The 26,333-nt window shown below is 33.0% G+C and overlaps 1 protein-coding gene and 1 pseudogene across 15 annotated transcripts in view; both read right to left on the bottom strand.

The window, feature by feature from the left end:
* RUNDC3B (RUN domain containing 3B) overlaps positions 1–26,333 on the bottom strand; it is a 168,091-nt gene that overhangs the window by 75,874 nt on the left and 65,884 nt on the right. For 9 of the 15 annotated variants that reach the window (XR_012011083.1, XM_072784330.1, XM_072784326.1 and 6 more), the window contains exons 3-5: positions 22,568–22,618; positions 16,489–16,622; positions 6,900–6,985 (exon numbers count right to left, since the gene is read on the bottom strand). Coding sequence is in view for 14 of the 15 variants with exons in the window: in XM_072784330.1 (XP_072640431.1) it covers positions 6,900–6,985; positions 16,489–16,622; positions 22,568–22,618 (271 nt within the window). In the remaining variant the exon portion in view is untranslated. The remainder of the gene's footprint in view (positions 1–6,899; positions 6,986–16,488; positions 16,623–22,567; positions 22,619–26,333) is intronic. The other 6 variants (XM_072784329.1, XM_072784320.1, XM_072784324.1 and 3 more) reach the window with 1 other exon arrangement.
* Positions 2,210–3,931, bottom strand: LOC140609145 (small ubiquitin-related modifier 2 pseudogene; annotated as a pseudogene).

Raw genomic sequence — 26,333 nt, forward strand, 5'->3', positions numbered from 1 at the left:
TCCATGGAGCTTTGCACCTTTGCGGGGACAGGCAACAAACAAAAGAGAAAGGTCATTAGAGCTGATGATAAGTAGTATAAAGCAAATAAACAGGTTATTGAGGCAGAGGAGAACCGAAGAACTCAACTCTGAAGAAAATCACTTAAGCGTTTAGGCCTTAAACCCACAGAGGTCTGATCACAGAGGGCTCTATAGGCCATATAACATTAATAATAAATGTAAATATTTACGAGTGCCAAGAACAGTTACGAATGCTTTATATGAATTATCTTCTTTACCAGCACATATGCCAGAGAGGGACGAAGCATTTGTCTAAGATTCTACAGCTAGAAAGTGGTTTAACCAGGATTTGACTCTAGGAAATGTATTTGAAGAGAAAACATTTTAATGCTTTAAGTGGGAACCAACACAATCTTTTTAACTTTTAAGAAGATTGGCTGGAAGAAAGGGGAGGAAATGGAAACTCACTTGGGACACCAACAGGGGAGTGTAGAAAGAGATAAATGAGGTACTATTGCTCTTGCAATCATGGACATTAAGGTCAAGAGATACATCAAGATAGATTTTGGAGAGAGGACTGGCAAGATTTGCTAATTAGGCATGATTATAGAGAATGAAGAAGAAAGAGAAATAAAATATGACTTTTAGGTTCTGACTTGATCAAACATGTACCTAGGCTGTGAAACCATTTGTTAAGAAAGAGGTAAAGAGGGTTAGAGGAGAAAAAAAAATCAAGATATCTGAACTATCAAGCAGAGATATAAAAGTGGTGTCATGACCATACAGGTAGTATTTAAAGACATTCTAAAAATTCGAATGAAGATAGAATGGAAAATGAATAGAGATTAAGATCACATAATGCAGGGCTGAGCCAGAAGAATACTGACCTTTCAAAGTTGTAAAGAGCAAAAGAATTCAAAAGGAAAGACAGAGACCAAGTCAGAAGAGCAATGACAGAAAAAGAAAGAAAAGCCAAGGAAGGTTATATAGGTTAAAGACAGAGGTTTTTCAAGAAAGAAGAAGTATTTAACTGTTTTAGCTGGGCAATGGTATAAAGTATGGACAAGAGAAATATCCATTTGGTAGCTTGTATATTGTTGGTATCCTTTTAAAAATTACTCTTGGTGGAATGATGAGAGACAGAACCTGGAAAAGAGTGGATACAAGAGAGACTCTGAAATGATGACAGTAGGTATAAACATTTCTTCAGAAGTGAGGTGATGAAGCAGGACACAGAAATGAGCAAAAGGAAATACAGGTTCAATGGAGAAGTTTTCTTCTTTTCAAAGTAGGAGATACTAGTTTATGTTTCTACAGGGGTGGGAATGATCCAACAGTAGGAAAGAGATTCAGAATGAGAAAAAAAGAAAGGTGAAATGAATAGAAGAGGTGAATGGGGAGAGGATCCAAAAGAAGGCGGCCCGAACAGGAGGAGAGACATTCCAACACAACAAAAAAGAACAAAGAGAATAGGCTTACAGTGTGACTGCGGCTAGGAATAAGAGATTCATTTATGTTGAGTTTAATATTCTAATGAAAGAAGGTCTGACATTATTATGCTAATGAAAATACCTCGTTCTTTCTAAATGGTAATTTTTACAGGGCACTCAGAATGCTTATTACTCTCAGGTCACATGGTCTTTATGTATGACCAAGATTATTCTTACCTTTACAACAGAATAACATCAAATGTATCCTTGAAGTTTTTCTTAATTGTTTCCAGGAATTACTGCTTCCATGGCTCTTGGACAGCGAAAGAGTTTTCAAAGTTTATCCATGTTATAGCCCATATCAGTACTTCATTTTTTTTTTAAATACAAAGTTTATTTAGACAAGATGCTTGATGAAGGGAACACTATCTAGGATTCATCTCTTCAAGACTAATGTATTCCTACTAAACAGAGAATACCCTTCATTTAATATCTACATACAAAAGTGTTACAAAACTGTCCTTGATTTTACAATAATAAATGAAAAACATTAAAATTCTCCAAACAAGGTATGCCAGAATTTTCATGATGTTGTTGTTTTTCTTAAACAGTGAAAGCAAAATAATTTACTGAAATATAAAGAGCTGAATGAGCATGAGCATGGAGAATGAGCATATTTTCACAGAATCATGATTTTTCCCCATCTCATCTAGATTTGATATCAATCAAAATATAACACTGGACATTTAGTATTAAAAAAGCACAACATGCTTGTGCAGATGTGCCACTTATTTAATGTACAGTAAAGGAATGGGAAAGGGGGAAATGAAAAAAACAGAACTATCACGTTGTAGTCAGGATGTGGTAGAACCAATTGTGTTTTCGTTTTTTTTAAACAGAGAATGCGTCTTGGTCTATAGGAAGAGTTCTGGAATAAAGTAACAGGTTCCTTCTTTAGTAGACACCTGTCTGCTGCTAGAACACATCAATTTTACCTTTATCTTCTATTTCTGATTGTGTGGGTATGTCAGTTTCACTGACTGGCTGCCTTTCAAACAGGAATCTGATCTGCCTCATAGAGAAACTCTGTCTTTCATGGTAGGCTTTCCTGAGTTTGCTTAATGTTGTATGCCTCTTAAGCTTCCACTGCACTATACAGAACCTTCCTGGCCCACCACCTTCAAATTAATATGATTATTTTTCTCAGTCTTGATTCCTTCCTTGGGCTTTTCATCCACCATGGAGAACTTCGGAGTCTCCTCAGCTGCCAATTCACAAAGGAGGTACCATCCACACCGAATGAGCACACAAGCAAGCATCAGTAGTGGCAGAAGACGCACATCATTTCTTTGTATGGCTGAATATCATCTTACTGTATGGAATACACATTATTCATTCATTCATTCATTCATTCATTCATCAGTTCATTGGACATTTGGGTTGTTTCCACTTTTTGGCTATTATGAGTAATGTTACTATGAACATTTGTAGAGATACTTTTCATGAACATATTTTCAATTCTCCTGGAAATATATAGAGAGTCACGTGCTAGTTTATATTGTAAATCTCTATTTATCCTTTTGAAGAATTGCCAGACTGTTTTTCAAAGGGTCTGCATCATTTTGCTTTTCTACTATCAATGTATGAGGGTTTCAATTTTTCCAGATCCTTATCAATACTTGTTATTATGTGTTCTTTTGATTTTAGCCATCCTAGTATGTGTGCGGTAGTATCTCATTGTGGTTTTGATTTGCAATTCCCTGATGGTTAATTATAATGAGCATCTTCTAAGGATTATTGGTCATTTGTATATCTTCTTTGGAAAAATGTCTATTCAAATTCTTTGCCCATTTTAAAATGTTTTATTTTCAATTACTAACTTTTAAGTATTCTTTATACATATTCTAGATAGAAGTTCCTTATCAGACATAGGCATTGCAAAAGTTTTTTCCCATTCTTTTGGTCATCTTTTCATTTTCTTGATGGTATTCTTAAAGGCACGAATTTTTAAGTTTGATTATGCCTATTTATCTATTTTTTCTTTTGTGGCTTATATATTTGGTATTACATCCAGGAAACTATTATTAATCCAAGGTCATGAAAATTTACATTTGTATTTTCTTCTAAGAGTTTTCCATGTAAGTCTTATCCATTTTCAGTAATTTTTGTATATGCTATGAGGCAGTAGTATACAAGCAATTTTTACTAATATTTTTCATCTTAATAATGTAAAACTTTTAAACAGATTAAGATTCTAAAAGTCCTCCTTAGCTCTTGAAAGATATGTTAATTGTTCACTATTCTATCTACTCTTCTATAAGTGAGAAAAGTATTTATCAATTCCTTTTTCACTTTGTGACAGCTCAGTAATTTTTGAACTTTTATACTTTACTCCTTGCTTCTCTTAGTCCTACTACAATATCAAGAAAATTAATATTTTTTCTGAGAAAAACTTTTGTCATTATAAATTAAGTACTGTGGTACAACCGTAAAGTAATAAACAGGTGTCCGTAAAACTAATTTTACCTCTTCTTTATCTTTTCCATACATGCTACTTCAAATTACCAGAATGTTTTCATTCTTGTTTGAAGTGTCACATTTGTATTTCTTAGATTGACTTTTCTAAATTATTTTTCAGTCTGTGGGTGGGGAAAAATAAAACTTGGAGTAAATTAATTCAGTTTCTACTTTACCTACCTCTCTATTTCTCAGTCTTCCCAGCAAACTACCAAAACAATTCCCCACTTTCTTTTTTTTTTTAGCTTAGATTCTAATTTCAAGTCTGCCAACCTCCCAACTCTGGCTATTTCACAGTAATATTTCAATCCCTAAGCAATGAAACTCTGCAAGGGTTGTTTTCAATTGCTCACTAAGACATCCTCCACCTCAGGAAAAAAAAAAAAAATCACTTTAATTCTCTAACACTATGGAGCCATGTGACATACAACTACCAGAGGATTTACTGTATTTCTCATTCCTATACTTCCTCCATCCAATCTTATCCTTAGATTTTCACTGATTAGTATTCTCAAGCTTGCCTGTCTTAGCTTATGTAGCTCCTCCTTCTGTACTGGGATAAACACTTGTATAATACCATTTAAAGGACGTCATTACTCTTTATCTTTGAAGAGAAGATCAAGAAGAAATCACTTGATTCAAATACTCCCAAGATTCCTAAAGGATCAGAGATCATTTCTCATTGCTCTACAAGAACTTATATCAGGCAGCATCTAGACAAAAGGTAAGATATAGCTATTCTTTCCAAGAGTTTGCTTATATTTTACAAACCTAACCTTCCAAGTAATAGATATGCTTTGGCTAGAGGTTCACAATCAAATTCATTTATAATTAAGAGGTTTCTTTGGTTTGATTTCAGTAAAAAAAACAAAAACAAAAACAAAAACAAAACAAAAAAAATAGCGTAGTTTTTTTTTTTTTTTTTTAAAGACAACTTTGCAACTGTGTTTTTTATTTAATGAGAATTCCGAAATAATTCCCTACTTCCTTTCCAGGAACTGGAGCCATTATATTGACATTTAAATACTATGTGTGTGTATATAGATAAAGATGACATATTTGCAGGTATGTGTGCAGATTTACTGAGCCATGTTTCTGTTTGAATAATATATGCTTATACATTGCTGCAAGAGTATTTTTATTTCGTGGATTTTTTAGAGCCGAATCATTTCCTTTTATCAAAAAGGACAACTAAAACCTCAGAACAAGGCAAAAAGCATTTCCCTTTAAATATTTGAACTACTCATTCTAAAAATAATCTATTCAAGAATTATTTCTACTCCACCCAATTGTCTAAGAAACAAAGGTAACTTAGATTATTATTATTAGATTATTAAGCATTAAAATAAATGCTTTAATTTCTACTCAGAAGACTGTCATAACCTTAATGCAACTTTGTTATTGCATAGGAGATGATTATTGTGTAGACTTGGATTCGATTTTATTAATTTAGGATTTTTTAGGTTTGATCTATGAGATTCTGATACTACTTTTATTTTCAAAGCCTTAGAAACCTTAATATTTAGTATCTTTCACAATTAAACTTATTTACCAGTAATAATAGAAGAAACAAATTTTTCATTTCATGAAGTTCATCTCAAACACCTAAGAGTTAATCATCATTTCACTGCCTATCTTTAGAAATATCCCTAAGAATCATATTGCTATCAAAGAATTCAATAAATACATACCAAATAATTATGTGGTGTGGTAACAGCGTTAATGATATGGCAGTAATCATTTTGTACTATATAAGCATATCAAATCAACATGTACATCTTAAACTTAGAGTATGTCAATTACATCTAAGTAAAGTGGGGAAAAAGCAAACAAATAAACAAAACAAGAATGTACCATAATAAAGGCCCAGATATTCTCCAAATCTAAAATGCCAAATATTGCATCAGGACATGGAAATTAAGATTCCAGATACATGATTTCTTTATATATGTGCCTAATTTCCTCTATCAAAACTTGTTTTAAAAAAAACTTGTTAAAAAAAAAAACTTGTTTATAGCTGTCACTGTCTTCTTCTCTTTCAGAAATATGATCTATGAGGTAGAAATAAGTATGGTAATTTAGAAGTGTCTAAGGCAGTGTGGTCCAATAGAATGTTCTGCATCTGTGCTAACCAATTCGATAGCCATTAGCCACACATGCCTACTGAACATCTGGAATGTGATATGGAAACAGAGGAAGTGATTTGCGAATTTTACCTACTCTTAATTAATATTAATTTACATAGTGGTGTGTGGTTAGTGGCCACTGTATTAAACAGTACATGTTTAAGTTATTCAAATTATTGAATATTTTCATTTACAAATACTTTTGAAATGGAGAAAAGTGATTTCTTAAATAGAATAGTGGTTTCTATAAATACAGAGATTAGTAGACCAGAATTTTATAGGAATGCCTGTTGTCCTAATATGAATATTTTTTCTACCATTGTAAAAATATAATAAAGTCCTGTTTTTCACATGGCACAACATGTCATCTCTTAAGTGTATACAACCTAAGAAAAACAACACTGGTACAGCCTGCCATAAAAAGACAATTGAGCGATCATTAGGTATATATACAAATTAAAACAAAGAAATAAAGTGTGGAAAGAGAAAGAACACTATAGGAATTTCATGGTTAGATTTTTCTTCAAATTCATGGTCAGGGAAAATTCTATGGAGAGAATGAAACTTCAAGTATAAAAGTGTGAGAAACAGAAATGATTCAGAGAAAAGATATTCTAGGTATAATGTGAAGCCTGAAGAGATACACCAAAGTAGATGTATGTTTAGCTGACAAATGTCATTTTTCTGAGAAGACAGTGGATTTACCTGAGCAGTACAAAAAAGAGGAAATAAAATAGCTGAGGACTTTAGAAAGGAATGAATTTTCATTCTATTTTTATGTCTAATCTTTTAAATATATATCTGAAAATCAAAAGGACTTTTAAACCTGGTTGTTTTGAAGTCTCTCAGAGCTGTAGAGATGTATTCAGATAAATGTTTTTCCATGAGTGCTACTCTGATCCAGGCTCTACCCTAAAAGGAAGAAGAAAGAAACAAATGTGAAAAAAAATTACAAGTTAAAAAAAATACGCTGCCCATTGTGTCATCAAAAATATAAGCATTTTAATATGTAAAAAACAATTCAGTCAAAATATATGTTTGATAAAGGCTAAAAGATACTTAAGTAGATAAGAACAGGTAAAGTTTGCTTACATATAGTATACATTTGTTTCTCTAGAGATATAGGGTACAGTGTATCATACTAAATTTCTATCCTCTAAAGGGACATAATTATTAATAATGAGTCAGGGACTTCTTTTCATAACTCTACCTCAATGCCCATATCAACATGCTAATTAAAATTGAGTCCCCTTATAAAACGTGAACAGAGTCATTCTCTTCGAAAAAAATAAGCTGTCACACCACTTGCTTTAGAATATTTCCCACATACACTTTTAGAGGGAGGTTTTAGATAACTAATAATGAACCAAATTTCATTATTTATCATGCATCCAAATCATGAATTACTGAGTTTACACCTAGGACATTCTAAAAACTATTACTGAATCTTTAACCCAGGGGGGAAAAAAAAAAAAAAAAACAACCTAACACACAGCAAAATTACTCAAAACCATATTCTAGCAGAAAATCACAGAAGCAGACAATTCTGACTAAATGTGAATAATTTAGTTTTACTTTTGAAAGGGGTAATATCATTCAATAGTTGAGACTAGTCAGTTGATTTTTTTTTAAATAATCCAAAGCATTTCTCCTGGACTCTTTGTGTAGAATAAAAGAATATAAGAGGACATATTTGCAATAAGCATTTTTAAAGGACATATTTGCAATGAGAATTTTTAAATTTGATTACTTTCATTTTCACTCAGCCCTCCTTCAAGTCTCCAGAAAATCCATTAAGATTAATGAGATAGAAAGTCAAAACACTGCAATGGCAATTGAGAACAAAGGTGACACTAATCAATGCATATGATGGTTGACTACCCACATGGAAGAAAAAACCATTCTTTAAAAAATATCTACAACTCTACTGAATTCACCAAACTTCTAGACAGGAAGGATCAAGAAGCAATCTAGACAGTGGTAAAACCTGGCCAACTAGAAGCAGCAGTATTTTTAGGAAATAAAGAATGATATGGGTGTGATTAGCACAGGCAGTCAATTTGCCCCTCAGCTCAAAACCTCCTTTAGCTTGCACGGTGCTCAGTCCACTGTTTCTGCAGAGTAAGCCTTGGGAACTGAAAATTAACTGTGGCTCATAGGACAAATGAAGGAAGAGGTAAACCACTGGTCAGGGTCAGCAATCCCAAATTTCTGTCTTGAAATTTCCTTTGAAAGACATGGAGGCTGGTAATGGTGGCTTAAATCAAAAGGCTAAGATTTCACCAGAGCAGAAGCTGGGAGAGTTGCTCTCCAGAGAAAGTCAGACACAGGAGACTGTGCTATTGCTAGATAAGAAACGTGAGGAAAGTCCTGCTTCCTGATTTATTCATTTCAATCCATGCAAAACTGGGCTGCACCTAATTTCCTGTCCTTAGATGTTTGTGGAATTCTCTATTATATTGTGATAATACACTGTGCTAATTTTAACAGTTTCTTTTCCTTCAACAAAAGAATTTTTACTAGAATAGACGATAAACAGACTCATAAAGGTTGTTGGGGCCATAAAATAGGGGTCGAAAAACCAGATTTAGGATTTTAGACTTTATCAGTTGGGTAATGACGAACCACATACAGTTTTTTTTTTCTCTAGAAACACAAATACTCATTTCTTTGTTACTGGAAGTTTTTGAAAAGTAAATAAACAGCAGCCACCACTTCTTAAGGCTGTAATTAATATATGCTTGGCTCTGTTTTAAGATACATTAAGAAATTCAGATACATTAAGATATCTAATCTTCCTCAGGGCACCTGGGAGGTCAGTCACTTAAGCTTCCGTCAGACTCTGGATTTTTGGCTCAGGTCAGGATCTCAGTGGAGCTCCACACTCATCAGAGATTCTGTCTAAGATTCTCCCTCTCCCTCTCCTTCTCCTCTCCGCTGGCTTGTGTTCTGTCTCTATAATATATAAATCTTAAAAATATATATATATTTAATTTCCCAAGAATTGTATGAGTTAGATTATAATACTTTCCTCACTTTTTTCTAAGAGGAAATAAAAAATAGACAAATTAAGAAGATAGGAAACATCTCAACACCAAACGAACCAACTTAATTGAATTAAAACCTATATATCCTATCTTCCCTCCAGTTTCAAGGGATAAACTGTAATCGCTTAAGGAAATAAAAAGACAAATTACAGAGTTATCAAAGATATCTGCATTATATGCATCTGACAAAAGGCTCATTTATAAAATACAAATAATTCTTACAAATCCATAATGACTCAATTAAAAATGGGGCCTGCAAGGGGAAGGCTTGAACTATAGATTCAATTTCTTTAGTGAATATCAGAATATTCAGATGTTTTCTTCATTTTTATATTAGTCATAATTTTTTTCAAAGAATTTGTCCATTTCATTTAAAGTTTGTAATTTATAGGTATGAATTTATTCATAATATCCTTGTAGGATTTTTAATGCCTGCGGGGTCTATGGGGTTGGTAGGCCTCTTCTTTATTCCTAATACTGGTAATTTATAATCTCTCTTTTTCTCTTTATGAATAGTCTTGCTAGAAGTTTATCAATTGTATTAATCTTTTTAAAACCACCAAGTTTTAGTTGTTTTTTTTTTTAAGATTTTATTTATTCATGAGAATACACAGAGAGGAGAGAGAGAGAGAGAGAAAGGCAGAGACACAGGCAGGGAAGAAGCAGGCTCCATACAGGGAGCCCGAAGTGGGACTCGATCCTGGGACCCCAGGATCACCCCCTGGGCAGGCGCTAAACCGCTGAGCCACCCAGGCTGCCCCCAAGTTTTAGTTTTATTGATTTTCTTCTAGTGTACATTTTTTTCATTTAATTCAATGTTTGCTCTTCATTCTTTCCTTCTTTTTGAATATATTACTTTTTAAAAATAGCTTCTTCAGGTGAAAACTCTGATCACAGATTTTTAGCCTTCAGTCTTTGTTTATATATACCTAAGAGCCTATTTAAGCCTATTTTCCTCTAAGCACAAGTTTTTACATTTTTATTATCAATACTTTCCATATATTTTTCAATTGTAATTTCTTCTTTCAGTTGACTCACCTAAGCATTTTCTAGTTATCTTTTGTTATTAATTATAGCTTAATTCTACTGTTATTCCAGAACATACTTTAGATGATTTCAATCTGAAATGCACATGGAAATGAATTGTAACTCAGCCAAAGATAAATTTCTGTTTAAGTTCTATGTTTGGTATGAATGAATATTTTGTGGTTTTCTATTTACACTTTATTATATACTCCAGTTTTCTGGTACTACTAGTCTTTATATTTTCTATTACAATTACTTAGAAGTTCATCATCTGCATCTCCCATAGGTCTGTTTCAATTGTCTTTTTTATATTTCTTAGTTTTGGTCATTGGATCTTGCTTCCTGGTATACTGGTTTTTGATTGAATATTGGACATTGTATATAAAAGTCTGTAGCTGTACTAATGCTACTACTTTTCCTCAGATATATTTTTCTTCAAGGAAGCAAGCAGTATAGTTGAAAATCACTTTGCACTATTCAAGGACACCACTTCTAGGTCTTTTTGGGGCTGGTCTTCATCTGAATTTCCCTTATTCCCAAGGTAGAGCCTTTCTGGGGTCTCAAATAAAAGCCTAGAGTATTTTACAGGGCCCCTCCAACTTATTTGACCTGGAACTCTAAACTTTGTTTCTCCAGAACAAGACTGTGAAATCTTAATCAGCTTTTCTAGCCTCCTACCTGCTGCTTTCGGCTAGGTTTATGAGACTTTTGCTCTGTGCTTAAGGTGGCTAATAACTGGCAAATAGCTCACAAGAAGACTGCATATATGACTTCAGACACATATGTCTACGGACCCTTGATATATTAAGTCCTGGTTTCACTGGCAGTTCCCAGCTCCCATTTCTGTTTCTCTAGCCCAGGGGAACTGAAAGAACCCCTAAGAATTCTCTGATTAGCCTCTATACCAACTATGTGAACAGATAAATGCCCTTAGGCCAAAAGCCAAGATGAACGTAATGTTCACCTCATATACCATTGTTCTATCCAGTATTGTGGCCACTCTAGTCCTCACAACTTGGTTATTCTCTTAGGTCTTAAACTTGTTGCTTTGCGTACTTTATCCAGTCTATAGTTGTTCTTGGCAGAAGAGTTGCTCTGACATAAGCTATGCTGTCATCACTAGAAGCAGAAACGGATTCATTTCTCACCTCCAGGATCATATCTTTTTTTTTTTACTCCAGTCAAACTCTTCTAACATGACTTTCCCTCAATATACATTCTCCATAGTCTACTCAGTTCTAGTATTTGATAACTCCAGTGTATCTGTGATTAATGTCCCCTCTGCCCCTGCCTCAGCCTCTTTCCATAGAAAATTTGGCTAACTTGCCTCTAAGAAGAGTAGGGACAAAGTCAGCTTCTGAACAAAGGAAAAAGTAAAAAGTAAACAAGAGCATTAGTCTTAAAAAGACAAGGAGGGATTAGGGATTTCTGTCCTAAGAATGTGTTAAGGACTGCATTCATAGTTCTGACATGGTATAGGTGCTCAATAAAAATTTATCTGATGGAAGGATGCATGAATATATGAATGGTTGATGTGACCAGCATATTCAGAAATTGGTCTAATATGTCAAACTCAGTAACAGAAGGAATGTACAGGGTAAGCAACCACAAACTAGGAAAGCCTAACTCACCCACAAACAAGTATTGTTCTTAAAAACAAAGAAAAAGAAAAACACATACGCCGGAAGGCAAGAAGAACTCAAGAACAGAACAGAGCTCATATTCTGGATGGAAAAACCAACAATAACAAAAGGAAGAAAAGGATTGCTTGAGCTTGAAATCAGTTGGAATACCAAGAAAATTCAAATGAAATATCTGTAAGGTAAATAACAGTAGTAACTAAGGATCCAATTAGGGGAGTTTCTGTCAGAAATCATATATTATGCTTATAAGTAATCAGCCGAATAGCAGATGGGAAAAGTGGGTGTGTTCAGAAGGGAGTGAAATCAATGCCTGCTGAGATGAAGTTAGTTTTCTAAGAGTCCTAATTTAATCTGAAACCTAAAATAGAAATCCCCTGGGGCACCTGGGTGGCTCAGTCAGTTAACCATCTGCTTTCAGCTCAGGTCATGATCTCAGGGTCCTGGGAGTGGGCCCCACATAAAGCTCTGTACTCAATGAGAAGTCTACTTCTCCTTCTCCCTCTGCTCCTCCTCCTGCTCATATCCCTCCCTCTCTCTTTCTCTAATAAACAAATAAAATAAAATAATAAAATAAAATAGAAATCTCATATGCAGAAATCCCATTCCCAGAACCTCTGCATATTATAGCAAGGCTAGCTGCCAATATATCTGAGATGGAAAGATTACAGACATGATCTTCAATTCAAATATTCTATTCCATTGTTAGGCTTTGTTTAAGCCCTGGAGAACAGGCTCAGCTGGTCATGGACTGAGCAAAGGGACTATCAGCATTTCACAGATCTCAGCTTAGAGTGTCTAAGTATCAGCTCTCCCATGGTGGTAAATTTCTACCATATGAATCTAAGATGTGCAGTAGTTCTAGGACACAGACAATCCTGATTCAATTAATGAAACTAAATTTAAATAATGTTTCTATATTGAATTAGTCATTGTTCTGTAAAGTATCTTGTCTTTCACTGCTTAAAATGTCATCCACACAGCCCTAAAGGTATAACCAAAGGTATTCTGCTTTTTACATAGAATTAAAAAATGAAGATCTGTTTGGTTTCAAAGTGAACTGAGTTGCACACTGTTTAGAAGGTAAATTTGGTGCTGTGGTTCTGGTATGTTTTCATAAGTGTCAAGGCTGGTAGTCACTCTAGAAGGCATCTCAAAGGCTCAATAAACCAGCCATCTGAGATATTTGCTTAATCCTTCAATCTTGACAGTTGGCAGGTGTGATTTACTGAGTAGATTAAGTACTTTGCTCTGCCCACTGCAATGAATAAAGACAGAAGTAATCTTTGCTTGCAGACTTCCCAGCATAACCAGGCAAATCATAGATCTCTCTTTTCCCACAAATGGATTTGTTTAAGGCCTGAGCAAAACAAAGATATAAATGTAGGATTTGGAACATGATTGTTCTTTGGTGTTTTGCTACTCAACAATGGTTTTGACAGAATAAATATTAATTCTCTCTGCTGGGCAGCATCTTGCTACACAGGGCTTAGTCACAAGAGTCTCATTAAGAGAGGTGGTCAGCTGGGGTTTGTATTTCTGCACTCCACCCAGGTCCAAATGCTACATTTCTGATGTTTGTTAACTTCTCAATTACCTTTTGTATTTTGATATAATTTGGTTCTATAAATATATTCTCTGCTATATTGAAGGGGCTTAGAATACACTTGTCATGTTAATTGTTCCTTCTTTTAATTTGAAAATAAAGTTTATGTGCCACCTGGGGTAGTTTCTATTTTTATAGACTTGATTCATTCAAATTATAGCCTGCCTTTTAATCTTAACCCACAGAAACCAAGATATTCTTAAACCACAAGGAAAACATGAAAAGAAAAATGATACGAACCCAGCAAAGATGCAAAGGGGAATTCAGATTGTACATTTTTAAGCCTGTAGTCTATCAATTAGATAATAAATGCATAAAGTCAAAAGTTTGAGAAAACAGAGGTCAAAGGATATGAAGACAATATTATGGCTAAGATGTTTTCTATAAGAAAAAATATTTTTAAAAAATCTAGCTATGATTGACTTAAAGATGAAGGCATTATTTGGCTTGAAAAATGTGTGAGGCAGAGAGGAAAACTGATTCAGTCTAAAAAAGGGTAGGAGGTCCTGAATCAGAAAGTTAACTCTTGCTCAGACAGCCCCCTGGTTGGACTGGGAGGAGGCAGTGAAGGAGGGAGCAGCAGTTTTAGAAAGTGAACTCTACACCTTTAGTCTTCACAAATCATAGCTATCAACTTTACCCAAAAATACATTTCCATATTACAAATTTAAAAATGTTTATGTTTCCAATTATTTCACTACATTTAAATATTATAAATCTTATTTATTTTTTATAAATTTATTTTTTATTGGTGTTCAATTTGCCAACATATAGAATAACACCCAGTGCTCATCTCAAGTGCTCCCCTCAGTGCCTGTCACCCAGTCACCCCCACCTCTCGCCCACCTCCCCTTCCACCACCCCTAGTTCGTTTCCCAGAGTTAGGAGTCTCTCATGTTCTGTCTCCCTTTCTGGTATTTCCCACTCATTTTTTTTCTCCTTTCTATAAATCTTTTTTTTTTCCTTTCTATAAATCTTATTTAAAAAAATCTTATTCAAAAAAAAAAAAAAATAAAAAAAATAAAAAAAAAATAAATAAAAAAATCTTATTCAGGTTTTGTTTACAAAATATTTAATCTCAATATATCACGGTCAATACCAATCATTTTCCAGAAGAAAAAACATCCTAAATAAAAATAGATGCAGGAACAATAAACTCAGAAACTATACATTTGAAAGATGATCGTTATATTTTCATTTATTACAGACATGTAATTTGTAAGTATGTAACTATGAAATAATGAAATGAATTATGTTGATCTTAAAAACTGTACCTATCTATTTTCAATCTTTACTTTCTACTTAGGTTTCATTCTGTAATTCTTAAGTGCCAGAAATAGTAAGGAAACCTAGTATGACAATCCAATAATAAAATAAAACTACTACACCAAAGTGGATACAGCTTACATGAGCAGGTCAGACTTTTTATAGTCTTAAAAACTATTGATGACTTCAAAGTGCTTTTATATGGGTTATAGCTATTGATATTTACTGTATTACAAGTCAAAACTAGAAACTTCTAAAATATTAGGTAATTAAAAAAAATAAAACATGTTAACATAAATAACATACTTTATGAAAAATAACTCTTTTCTTAAACAAAAATATTAATGACAAAAGTGGTTCTGTTTTACATTTTTTCAAATTATTTTAATGTATGGCTTAATAACAGAACTAGATATCTGCTGCTGCATTTAATGTTATAATGTGTTGTTTTGGTTGAAGCATATGAAGGCTATCTAGCCTCACACAAATAGATAGCTGCACAAGGGAATCTGTGATAGCCTTTTCAGATAATTGTGGATATTCTCCTTTCATTCTACATTAAAACTCAGTAACTGATATTTTCTTAAAGGCTAATTGCGACACGGAAAATATAACCGTATCAATGAACTTTTCATACTGTATTTCATTAAATCCATTAGTTTAAATAGATCTCTTACCGACGCAAGATTTTATAATTCCATGCATTGATCATTTGGAAATTATGAGTTTTGCAGGTTTACCAAATGCTAACACATTTCATTCAATAATTTAAAAATACATTTGCTAATATCAACATCACTATTATCAGAAAAGTCTTTAAGTACAGGGAAACTATTAGGCCTAAGATGGTGAATATAAGTTTTCTGAGATTCTAATTTTTAGGAAAGTTTTAATTTTACCATTGGCAACAAACCCTGTCACAGCTGTCTCCCTTCAATTAACAGGCTTACTTTGTTCATTTTTATTCAAGAAAACCCTAACAAATGCCTAAGTCTAAAAAAACTATAGTTTTTTATGCTTTTATTTTAGGTAAAAATAGTATTACACAAGTGTCTAATTCAGCTCACAATTCAAACAACTGCATGAGCAGTTCTCCTTGAGACAGCCATCATATTTCAGTATGCTGCAAATGCTTTATGCATACTTTCCATTTTATTACTCAGGATATTAAAAAAGATAGGCTGAGATTTAATAAACTAAATCTGCACCATCATGGACGTCTTGAAAAGGCACTGGTTTTTCTCCTCTTCTTTCTTTTTCTTTTCTTTTTTTTTTTCTTTTTTTTTTTTTTTTTTGACTTAGTACAGTGGGAAAAATTCAGTAATTACTAGTAGTTTGATGCCATTGCCTTACTTCATGCTAAGGAACCAGCAATTTTGTCATCATTTTTTCTGTATAAGTACTCCAAGTGTCAAGACAGTGCAGAAGGCAAATAACATCTTGTTACTACAGGAAAATACTTTTGACATTATGAACCCCCAGGATTCAATGGGACACTGAGAGCCACTGGTTTAGGGAACTCAAGAAATGTAGAAACTTCACAGAACAGGAAATATTTTACTGTGCTCTCAGAAAAGAATTCATAGTGACTAGCTTCAAACCTTCTTGCTATTCCTAAGGCAACAAGGAAGATTCAAGAGCATTCTAAATAACTATATGCAGCTTAAAAAAATAGAAACAAGACTATAAAAGATATTAAACATGGTCAAGTGCTTAATTCCAGCAAAGAAAAAAAAAAGTTTATATACCAAAGAGCTCAGAATTTTCTATTTGGGTCAAAACTGCTGAGGACTAGATTATAAACATTGTATATGATTATTTATGTCTTACCTTAGCTCTAGAGGAACTGACATTTTCCATATTTTCAATGCTGCAGATACAATTCTGTGAAACTTTCCGGCAAGCCACTCTGATATAGTCCCAGAAGCTACGAGGACTTTCATAACCAAACCAGGTTACTTGACCTTCAGGAGACAAATTGTAATACAAAATAAAAGAAAACTAGACTAGAAAATTCAAAATGCAAGAATAAAATTCTGAAAAGTAAAAGCCTAGTGTGCCATAGCAAAAAGGGCACTGACCCGAATGGTGAAAATCTTTAAATCTAGTCCTTCTCTACCTTTACTTAGCTGTGCTATGGGTAATTTATTTAATGGATCTGGATCACAGTTTTCTCAACAACAAAATCAAACAAATGAAAGAAAAAGGGATCAGACACTAAAAGATATCCTGCAGTTTAATACTCCATTATTCTAAGAAAGTCTTTTATTTAGATAGCTCCCAGAAAACCCTCCTTATGGTTCTAGTTAACCATTAATTCACATGTCATTAGTTGCATTCTAAAGCTTTTTCTACTTAGAGAAACAGAAAAAATAACAACACAACCCCTTTCCTCCTCTTTATAAGGAGACTTCAAAGGAATGAAACAATGCGTGGTCTATCCTCTAAGTAAACATGATGAATTAGAATCCTACATTCACTGATCATTCATAATAAACCCAACCATTCTCATCTAGAAAGCCATAAAGTTCCCCTTTGTCCTTCATCTGCTCTCTTCTAGTTGGCAACCCATGAAAAGTCCTTCAGACATTTACTATTATAATTTTTCATATATGGGTAATTATGTGTCTACTCAAGAACAAATGTTCTTTTGCAAATAAACATTCTGACATCAGTATTAATATTTCTCTGCAAGACTCTAAGTAGTGGGTCCACTGCACCATTTTGTAGTCCGAGCATTTTTAAGTAGGATATGAGAGACAACTTAATTCTTTCTGTAGTTTTCTGGAATGATTAGTCTCACCTAGGGAATTTGTTTAATCTTAAAGTAGAAAGATCTGCTTTTAAATTTTAAATCTGGACCTCCTTAATAACTTGTTTATCTCAAATCTTCCTGTCCCCAGTAATAGCATCTCTGTAGTAATACCAAAAGTATTCTAGTCAGCAAACACCATTTTAGGAGCAATGTCTCAAATAACAGTTCAGTGATTTCCAACCACAGCATCCATAACAATGACTGAGCTGCTTTTTAAAAAATACCCATGCCTGGGCTCCACACCAAGGTAAATAACCAAAATCTTTAAGGGCAGGCCCAGGTATTTTTTAAAGAGAGTCCCCTGGTGTTTCTAATAATATATTTATGGTTACTTAACCAATAGAAATTATACATGATAGATAACTTCTATTCATTATTCAGGACATTTCTAAAGTCCTTTTCTTCTTGTAAGCCATGTATAATCTCTACAGTGGGTCAATCCCTCCCTATGTGCTGACATAGTACCCTGTGTTTATCCTTATAAATGTTTACATGATTATCCTATATATTAGGTGGTAAAATCAGTAAGGCGGGGATTATGTCTTGTTTGTCTTTAAATCAATCTCCAACATTTAATGCTTGGCTCATAGTAGGCACTCAGTAAATATTTGTTAAATAAATCAACTGTAAATCAACACAAAACTTCAGCTTAACTGCAATGCACATAAAATTTGAATTTTAAAAATCTAACTATCTTTCTATAGTGATATTCAATGACAATCTGGTATTAAGACATGTGCATTCTAGATTACAAATGTCAAACATCTGAACAAATATACCTTTGCCTATATAAATAAAAATACAAAATTATCCATGGAGTCCTTATTCAACTCAATGTCTCTATAACCTGTTTCTTTAAAAATCAAATCTTACTACCTACAAATAGAAATCTTTCGGAAAATTTACAATCTCCTTCCTCTCAATCTCTCCCCATCACTTTCCTTTGCCCCCTCTGTTCTTTTAGTTAAAAAAGTCCTAGTACACTACCTTAATATAATTTGTCTTTAACACAATTTTCATGTAATAAATTTGTTAGCCATTTGGAGAGGAGGCAAGATGCCTAGTGGTTAGGAATATGAACTTTTGAGTCAAGGGAATCTGAATTAGATCACTTTCTAGCTATGGATCTTGAGCAAATGAGTTAATTTCACTCTATAAATCTCGGTTTCTGGGATCCCTGGGTGGCGCAGCGGTTTGGCGCCTGCCTTTGGCCCAGGGCGCGATCCTGGAGACCCGGGATCGAATCCCACATCGGCTCCCGGTGCATGGAGCCTGCTTCTCCCTCTGCCTGTGTCTCTGCCTCTCTCTCTCTCTCTCTCTGTGACTATCATAAATAAATAAAAAAAATAAAAATAAATAAATAAATCTCGGTTTCTTCTGTAAGTTGACAATAATGGTAGTACCTACATGATAACACTGTTGAGAGTATTAGATGAGATAATCTCTGTACAACAATTAGTATATAGCCTACAGATGTTAACAATTATTACTACTGTTATTACTATTATCACACAGTTAAGGGACTAAGCTCCCCTGTACTGTAAAGGAAGTAGAAATTGGATGCAAAATTAAATTTTTCCCCTTACTTGCTCAGAATCTAGAAAAATCCTTAAAATTTACTCCCAGTCCAGCCTTTTCCCTTATCAACCATTTTAAATTTACCTCCCCAAGATACTTCTTGTCTCAACTAATTTTCTTTGGCTTCTATTAATTAAGATAATTCCATAATTTAGAATGAGAGGTATAGCTGCCAGACTTCCACCAAGAAGGGACCTTAAAGGGAACATCACAAGGTTTCTCTCTTGACTTTATTTTTAAACCTTCTCATGAGTTTGACAGGGCTAACTAAGGAAAATAATTATGAGAAGGTTTAAAATAAAGCTTTGAAAAAAAAAACACAAAAGAATAATAACAAAGCTCCATTTTGGAGGAGAGGAAACAAAGATATGAAAAACCAAAATCTATGCTATGGTTAAACAGAGAAGGCATAGGCACTAAATCCTGCGGAACTCCAGCTATGGGTAAGAGATGCTTTCTATAAGGCTTTTACCCAAGAGACCATGGCAAGATTTCCCAGATTACAAACTGAGAAACTGAAAAATTAACACAATGACATGTCATCACAATACATAGGACCTTAAAAAAATAAACCTGTAGTTATCTTCATGACACTTTTATTAACCTAGCAAACTAGATGTGAGGATGACTTGGCTTGATTCTGACTTCCTCTTCCATAGTCACATCATTTCCAAAGTGAAGTGAATTCAAGACACTGAATTTTTCACATTCAAAATAATGTGCTTTAAGAGATGTACTCCCGTGTTAGAGCCTACCAACTCTCTTGTAAATTGTATATTCTAGAATTTTATGTAAATATTAAAATAATTTCTGCATCTATGAAAAGGTTAAATTTAATTTAAAATAATGGAAATTTCAATTGGTTACTTGAGATATTATTATTTGAAGATGACTTTTACTTAAACACAGATTAATAGCAAAAGATGTACTTAGGCTATTAGTCTGTAATCACTATTCAACAGAAAAATTAAGAAAACAAAGCTACAAGAAGATCATGTCTTTTAAAATAACTACTGAAGTAATAAACAATCACTCCCCAAATATTTTCATTTCTTTTAAAAATAACCATAAAAGTAAATCACACAAGTAAACAACTAGTCCATATCTTGAAGAAATTTTATTCCAGAGAAGAAATACAACTGTCACTAATAGAATTCTTTTTGAAGTTCTTGATGTGTATAATATGCTTTCTGTTAAATGTTTTCTTAGAAGTTAACTTTTACCAATGATGAAGTTAAACAACTTTCCAAAACATGCTGACATTCCATCAATCCAACTCTACTGCATTTTAAGGCAAAGAAAAAAGGGTGAAAAGCTTGCTAGACTAAAAGGTAATTTGCTACTAACCAGCTATGTTGTATCTTTCCAACCAAACTGCCTTATTTTCAAAACCTAAAAATGGCCTGTGACCCCTAGGGTCCAATATCATTCTAAAATTACTCTTCTAAAAAAAGTTTAAAAATACAATAAAATTACTCTTCTACATTTCTTAAGACATTTGTTACATCATGCAATACATTTGTGTTTTGCTTATATCTTAGTTCACAACTAGAATGAGACCTTCTAAGAACAAGAACTAAATTTTCTAAAGTGGTTCTCTACTAAGTGGTGGCTGACACATCATCTTTTGATAATATAAAATATAAATGAATCTGTTAAGTGACTTCCTTTTTCTACCCTTTGAATTAGTGCTTACCTATCTATGTAAAGAATGAAATGAAAGCAAATGAAAAACTCATCCACAAGCTGAAGTCCTGTTAATGTTACATCACCTATATGGTAATATCAAAGACTATTACCTTGGAATTGCTATTTAGCGAGACAAGTAATAAAAGAAAGGCCCATCAAATTTTAATTAACCACTCTGATATCACTATAAAAGATTTCAGATACTTACAGGAAAATGGTTATCTGTGGATTCGTATTAGTATTATTAGTATTTAGATGAATTCAACTTTTAACTTTTTACTTCAAATTTTCTAACAGCAATCCTGAATTTCTCACTGCTAATTTATAAAAGTCAGTCTAATATTTCTACTATATTTTTGCTAAACAGGGAAAATTCCCATTTCTGCAAGAGGGCAGTCTTTTCTTTTTTTAAAAGAAAGTACTATTTTTAGCTGAGGTTCATATTTATTAGACTATCCAGCTTTGAAAGTAATATAATGACCTTGATTAATTTTTTAAATAAAATTTCATATTAACATTCTAAAAAAAGAAATAAACACTTTAAAAATAACTTTAATTACATACTAAGCTGAATCTTAAGAAGTATGAGTCTAGATTAGATACTCAGTTGTACTTACATAGCTAGCTCTGTATGTTACCTACAGGACATCTCAAGTAAATCATTTAACAACTATGAATTGCAGTTACTAATTTATAAAATATTATTCTTTGTTGTTGACAATTCCTTATTACAAATATCTATAATGTGTATCTATACAATAAAAATGAGTCAATTCTTAACCTTCTAAAACAAAAAAATTAAGATAACCAGGTTCACCAAAAACCTGGAAATTGAATTTGACTTAAGCTTTGTATCCCAGTAATTTTACCATCTTTCCAAGTAGAGGACAAAGATTTTGTCTTTTTCTTCTACCAGCTTTTTAACAAAAGGCTTAGAATACTGGCAGATTGAATTAGAATCCCAAAGACTGAAATCCATACAGAGAGCAACCCGTAAATGTGCAACCTTGAAGAAATCAAGCATAATTTGTTTCAGTAGTGATTAAGTCTATACATAGACACATAAAACAAAACTGTTTAAAATGACTATTTGTGGGAATGAGGGTTGAGGAAAAGAGAAGATGTTTGTTTTCTACTTTCCATCTTTTGTCTTAATTGCAACCCTTAAAAATAATACTATATATTTCTTTTCTAATTAGAAAACCTAATAAAAAGCTAGGTCATTAAGTACAGAGCCTAGCAGTGTTTTTGCAGACAGCAGGAACTCAAACAGTTCAGGGTAAGTGAATAAAGGCATGCATTCTACCTGGGAGAAAGGAAACTAAGGAATATATTCCCACTAATGATTCCAGAATGGCAAAGCAGTTATTGATACTGCCTACGTATGTTTTATTCAGTGACTTTGGAAAAATCACACAGCTTCCCTAAGCCCTCAATCTGTATGTAATACAAATATCATTACACAGCACTTAAAAAACTGAGATAATTCTTATATCATTAAGAGTGACAATAAAATGTAATTGCACAAATATGCATGATTTTAAAAAGTTTTTAAAACCATGGAACTTAAATATGGAGGGAGTCACGTGAAAAAGAAAGGAGAGTAAATGAGTTATTATATTGTGTGGGTTTACAACAAGATTTTAATTTAAAAATTAGCATAAGCATATTCGTGCCCTCTGGATTAACAAAAACAAAAATAGAAAGATTTGCAAAACCCATGCAATGTACTAAAAAAGATCACTTAACTGATACAGCCCTCCCCAGTAAGTCAATTCCATGCTCCCGTGCAGCTCAGTGGCGGGAGACATCACCAGCATAGAGTACCTTGAAGAGGTATTTGGAGATGAGCCAGCCATCTGCAACTTTGGGATATCTCTTTAAAAAAAATAAACAACAACAACAACACACAAATATTTAAGAAACCTGCCATCAAGTTTACAATTGCAAACTGAATAGCCCAAATAAGATGGCTATACATTATCTGATGCAATAAACACTATGGTTGCCTAATAAATAAAATGAACTCAGTTAAAATAAATATGAGGTACACTCAGCACATAAATCAAGCTGGTCCCATGTCACCTATTCTACCAGAGAAGGGAAGGTATCTGTAAGTCATTGAACAGGTTCCCTGTTTGCTTTCAGGGCCATCATTCTTTCCCAAACAGAATACACTGATGATGACAGGGCAAAAGGAGCAAAAGCCTGACTGAATTTGTTACCTTTGCACCTCAGAATTTATAAGAATGGTAAGGAAAATTATTATTAAACAATATGCTTTATCAAGTTTTAACTTAAAGTACATTTTTTTTTGACCATTAACTTTTCTAAAAGTTATAAGCAAATTCGTTTTGAAGAACAGTTCTTGTTTCAGGGGCCTAACAGTTAAAATTTGTACTTTTATCTTTTGTAAATTATGAGAACAGCACTTAGATATCAAGTAGAATGTTCTTTAGTTTAACCAATGTTGACTGAATACCTACTTCATACAAAATACTGCTTTATTTCATACAGCTTCCAATTATTGTTTAACCACCACCATCTGGAAAAGTACTGTAAATTCTTGCTATGTTGTTTGGAAATTCCTAGTACAATTATACTAAAACTCCAAAGCCAAATTTCTAAAGTCGCATTCCCCCAAAATGATCTTTTCTTCTCTCATAACCAAACACAGAAATCTCTAAAGGGACATGGTTGCATATACTCTGTCAAATATTTGTACTCTTTATGAAACCAAACAAAACCAATCACACAGTCAGTTATATATGAAAATGAAAGGAAGAATATATATATAGTTTGTGCTATCGGCTACATCTATGTGTCGACCACAGACTCTCTATCCTCCTACTTCAACATATAACATTTTTAACAAATATTAAATTTGGAAACATATCCAAAAGGAACTATAATTTGGTACTCTAGTTGAACCCACATTATAACATACTACAAAATGAAAATAGCACTGAGATACAACTACTACAAAAATGAAAATATCTCAGCACTGAGATGTAAATCACAATAGAATGCTTTTTATTACATATATTAATAATATCAATTCTCAATGTTTAAATCACACTATCTTTGCCCTGAAAACAAAGTTATGTATCTTATTTGTAGTCATTAACATAATCAAAGAAGTTATCAAAGTAAAAACAATTTCCACGAAAATCTTACTTAAGGTATTTTACTCCAAAAAAATGTATTAAATAAGATACATCAGGGCAGCCCCAGTGGCCCAGCGATTTGGCACCGCCTTCGGCCTAGGGTGTGATCCTGGAGACCCGGGATCAAGTCCCATGTCGGGCTCCCTGCATGGAGCCTGCTTCTCTCCCTCTGCCTATGTCTCTGCCTCTCTCTCTCTCTGTCATGAATAAATAAATCTTTTTTAAAAAAAATAAATAAATAAGATACATCATGTCTAGATTTATGTCATGATGTAATTCCTGGTATAAAGTGAGAAGCAATTACTAACTCTATTATAAATCATAATTTATAGATTAGTTTTTTAAAATCTGTTAGTATATTAGCCTTTATGTCCTCATTATACAAATGATTTTTATTTTGGCTATAAAATACTATCTGAAAATTTAAAAATTAAAATGTTTTACTTATTTGTAGGCCTTAATTGCTTTAATCATAATTTACTCTACATCAGCTGTAAGGAACCGGGGCATCCAGACGAAATAACAATCCACTAGATTCCAAATTATCTGTAATTAAATTTCAACAACTCCTTCATTTTATAGATGAGAAAGGAGAGGCCCAGAGACAGTCGGAGAGGCCCAGAGACAGTCTGCTAGACTCATCTCTGTTTGCTGTAACCTCATGCTGATCTCCTCATAAGACAAGATTTGACAGATGTAGGAAAATCAGTTAATTGGTTTTCCTGGTTGGTTATGAGTTCTCACTGATAGTCTCAGAAATAAGAAAAAACAAAAAATAAAACCAAAAAAATGAGTAGTAAACATACAGTGTGACTGGGGTGAATATTTTTCATATACAATTTAAATTCTTAGCATAGCAGTAAATGAACAAATGAGTAAGTGAACCACAAAGCTCACATTATTTCAAAGTGGCCCACTTTGCATTGTTTGGAAAAAAGGTTCTCATTTGCAACTGAAATAAAAACCTTTGTTATAAAATATATTAAGGTTAAAAGAAAGTGAAAGGGTATTTTACCATTAAGTAGCTTAGAAAAACAGTTTCAACAAAAGTAAGTAAACCAACGTGTTTTGTTCAAAAACAAAAATCAAAAAAAAAAAAATCATTCAAATGCACCATTACAATAGTATCATATATGGTTATAGGAGGTGTTAATTTCTGAAATTTCAGTCAGAAGAAATATATACTCAGAGATGGATACAATAAAAGAATGTTGAATCATACTAACAATACAGTATTTTCTGATCCAAACAGTACTGAACTTTTAAAAACAAGTAACAGAAAATAAATCTATAATCTTTTTATTAATATGAAAATTGGCCCTCATACTGAAAAGATCACCTACCACAAATAAATTTGCCTTGGTGATAAGAATGAATATAAATTCTAATTCATGAATATGACATTTATTTTTCCATTTTTTCCTTGTTACCTCTTGTTCCAACTTTAGCTTTCTACTCATTTTGATTTCTTTGATGACTAAGCTACATTAATTATCATGATTGATATAATTTGATAAATGTTAATGACTATGCAGAAGGTGAACATCTGCCCTCACTATATTCTAATTTTTTCTCCTTCTCTGTGTATATATTTTTCTAATAAAGTTATAGACTGATGAGTTTATTTTTAAATGATCCAAGATGGAGTCTAAGAAAAGATTCCTAAGTGGATTTGTAAATTGCCGTTTGTAAGGCAAATAGCAAAACTGATTATAAATTATCAGATAGTAATTCAGATTTTTTCAAGTTTTTTTAAACTGGCAATGCCAAATAGAATATACTTTATTTTGTCACTGATAATATTCATGCAAGTTCTTATTTGAAATTTTGAATCTTCAAGCATGTATTTATATATTAAGAGAAAAATCATTCAGTGAAGGAATATTTGCAATTGTAGTATGCATGTAATTCAGCTAACAATGAATATCACCTTATTTTCTATGTGGTAATTTTTCATTTAATAGATTCTGAAATTAAATTGTACTATTACATAAAACTTATCTTAAGCTTTTAAAAGACTGCTTTAAAATTACATTTATAAAAAAATAAAAAATAAAATGACATTTATAGGTAGATGGTAGGTGCATTACAAACAAAAGTATTTGTGCATTGATTCAACAATTTTTATAAACTATCAAAAATATGAAAATATTTTACATTTAAAAACTCATGGTGACTTTATTTTTTTTAAAGATTTTATTTATTTATTCATGAGAGACAGAGATTGAGAGAGAGGCAGAGACACAGGCAGAGACAGAAGCAGGCTCCATGCAGGGAGCCCAACGTGGGACTCAATCCCGGATCTCCAGGATCAGGCCATGGGCTGAAGGAGGCACTAAACCACTGAGTCACCGGGGCTGCCCGTGGTAGTGACTTTAAAGGAAAGTTATGTAGGAAGAATTTTATTCAAATAAAATTATTAGGTT

The sequence above is a fragment of the Canis lupus genome, chromosome 18, assembly GCF_048164855.1.
Source record: "Canis lupus baileyi chromosome 18, mCanLup2.hap1, whole genome shotgun sequence".
In the NCBI taxonomy this organism is placed as follows: Eukaryota; Metazoa; Chordata; class Mammalia; order Carnivora; family Canidae; genus Canis; species Canis lupus.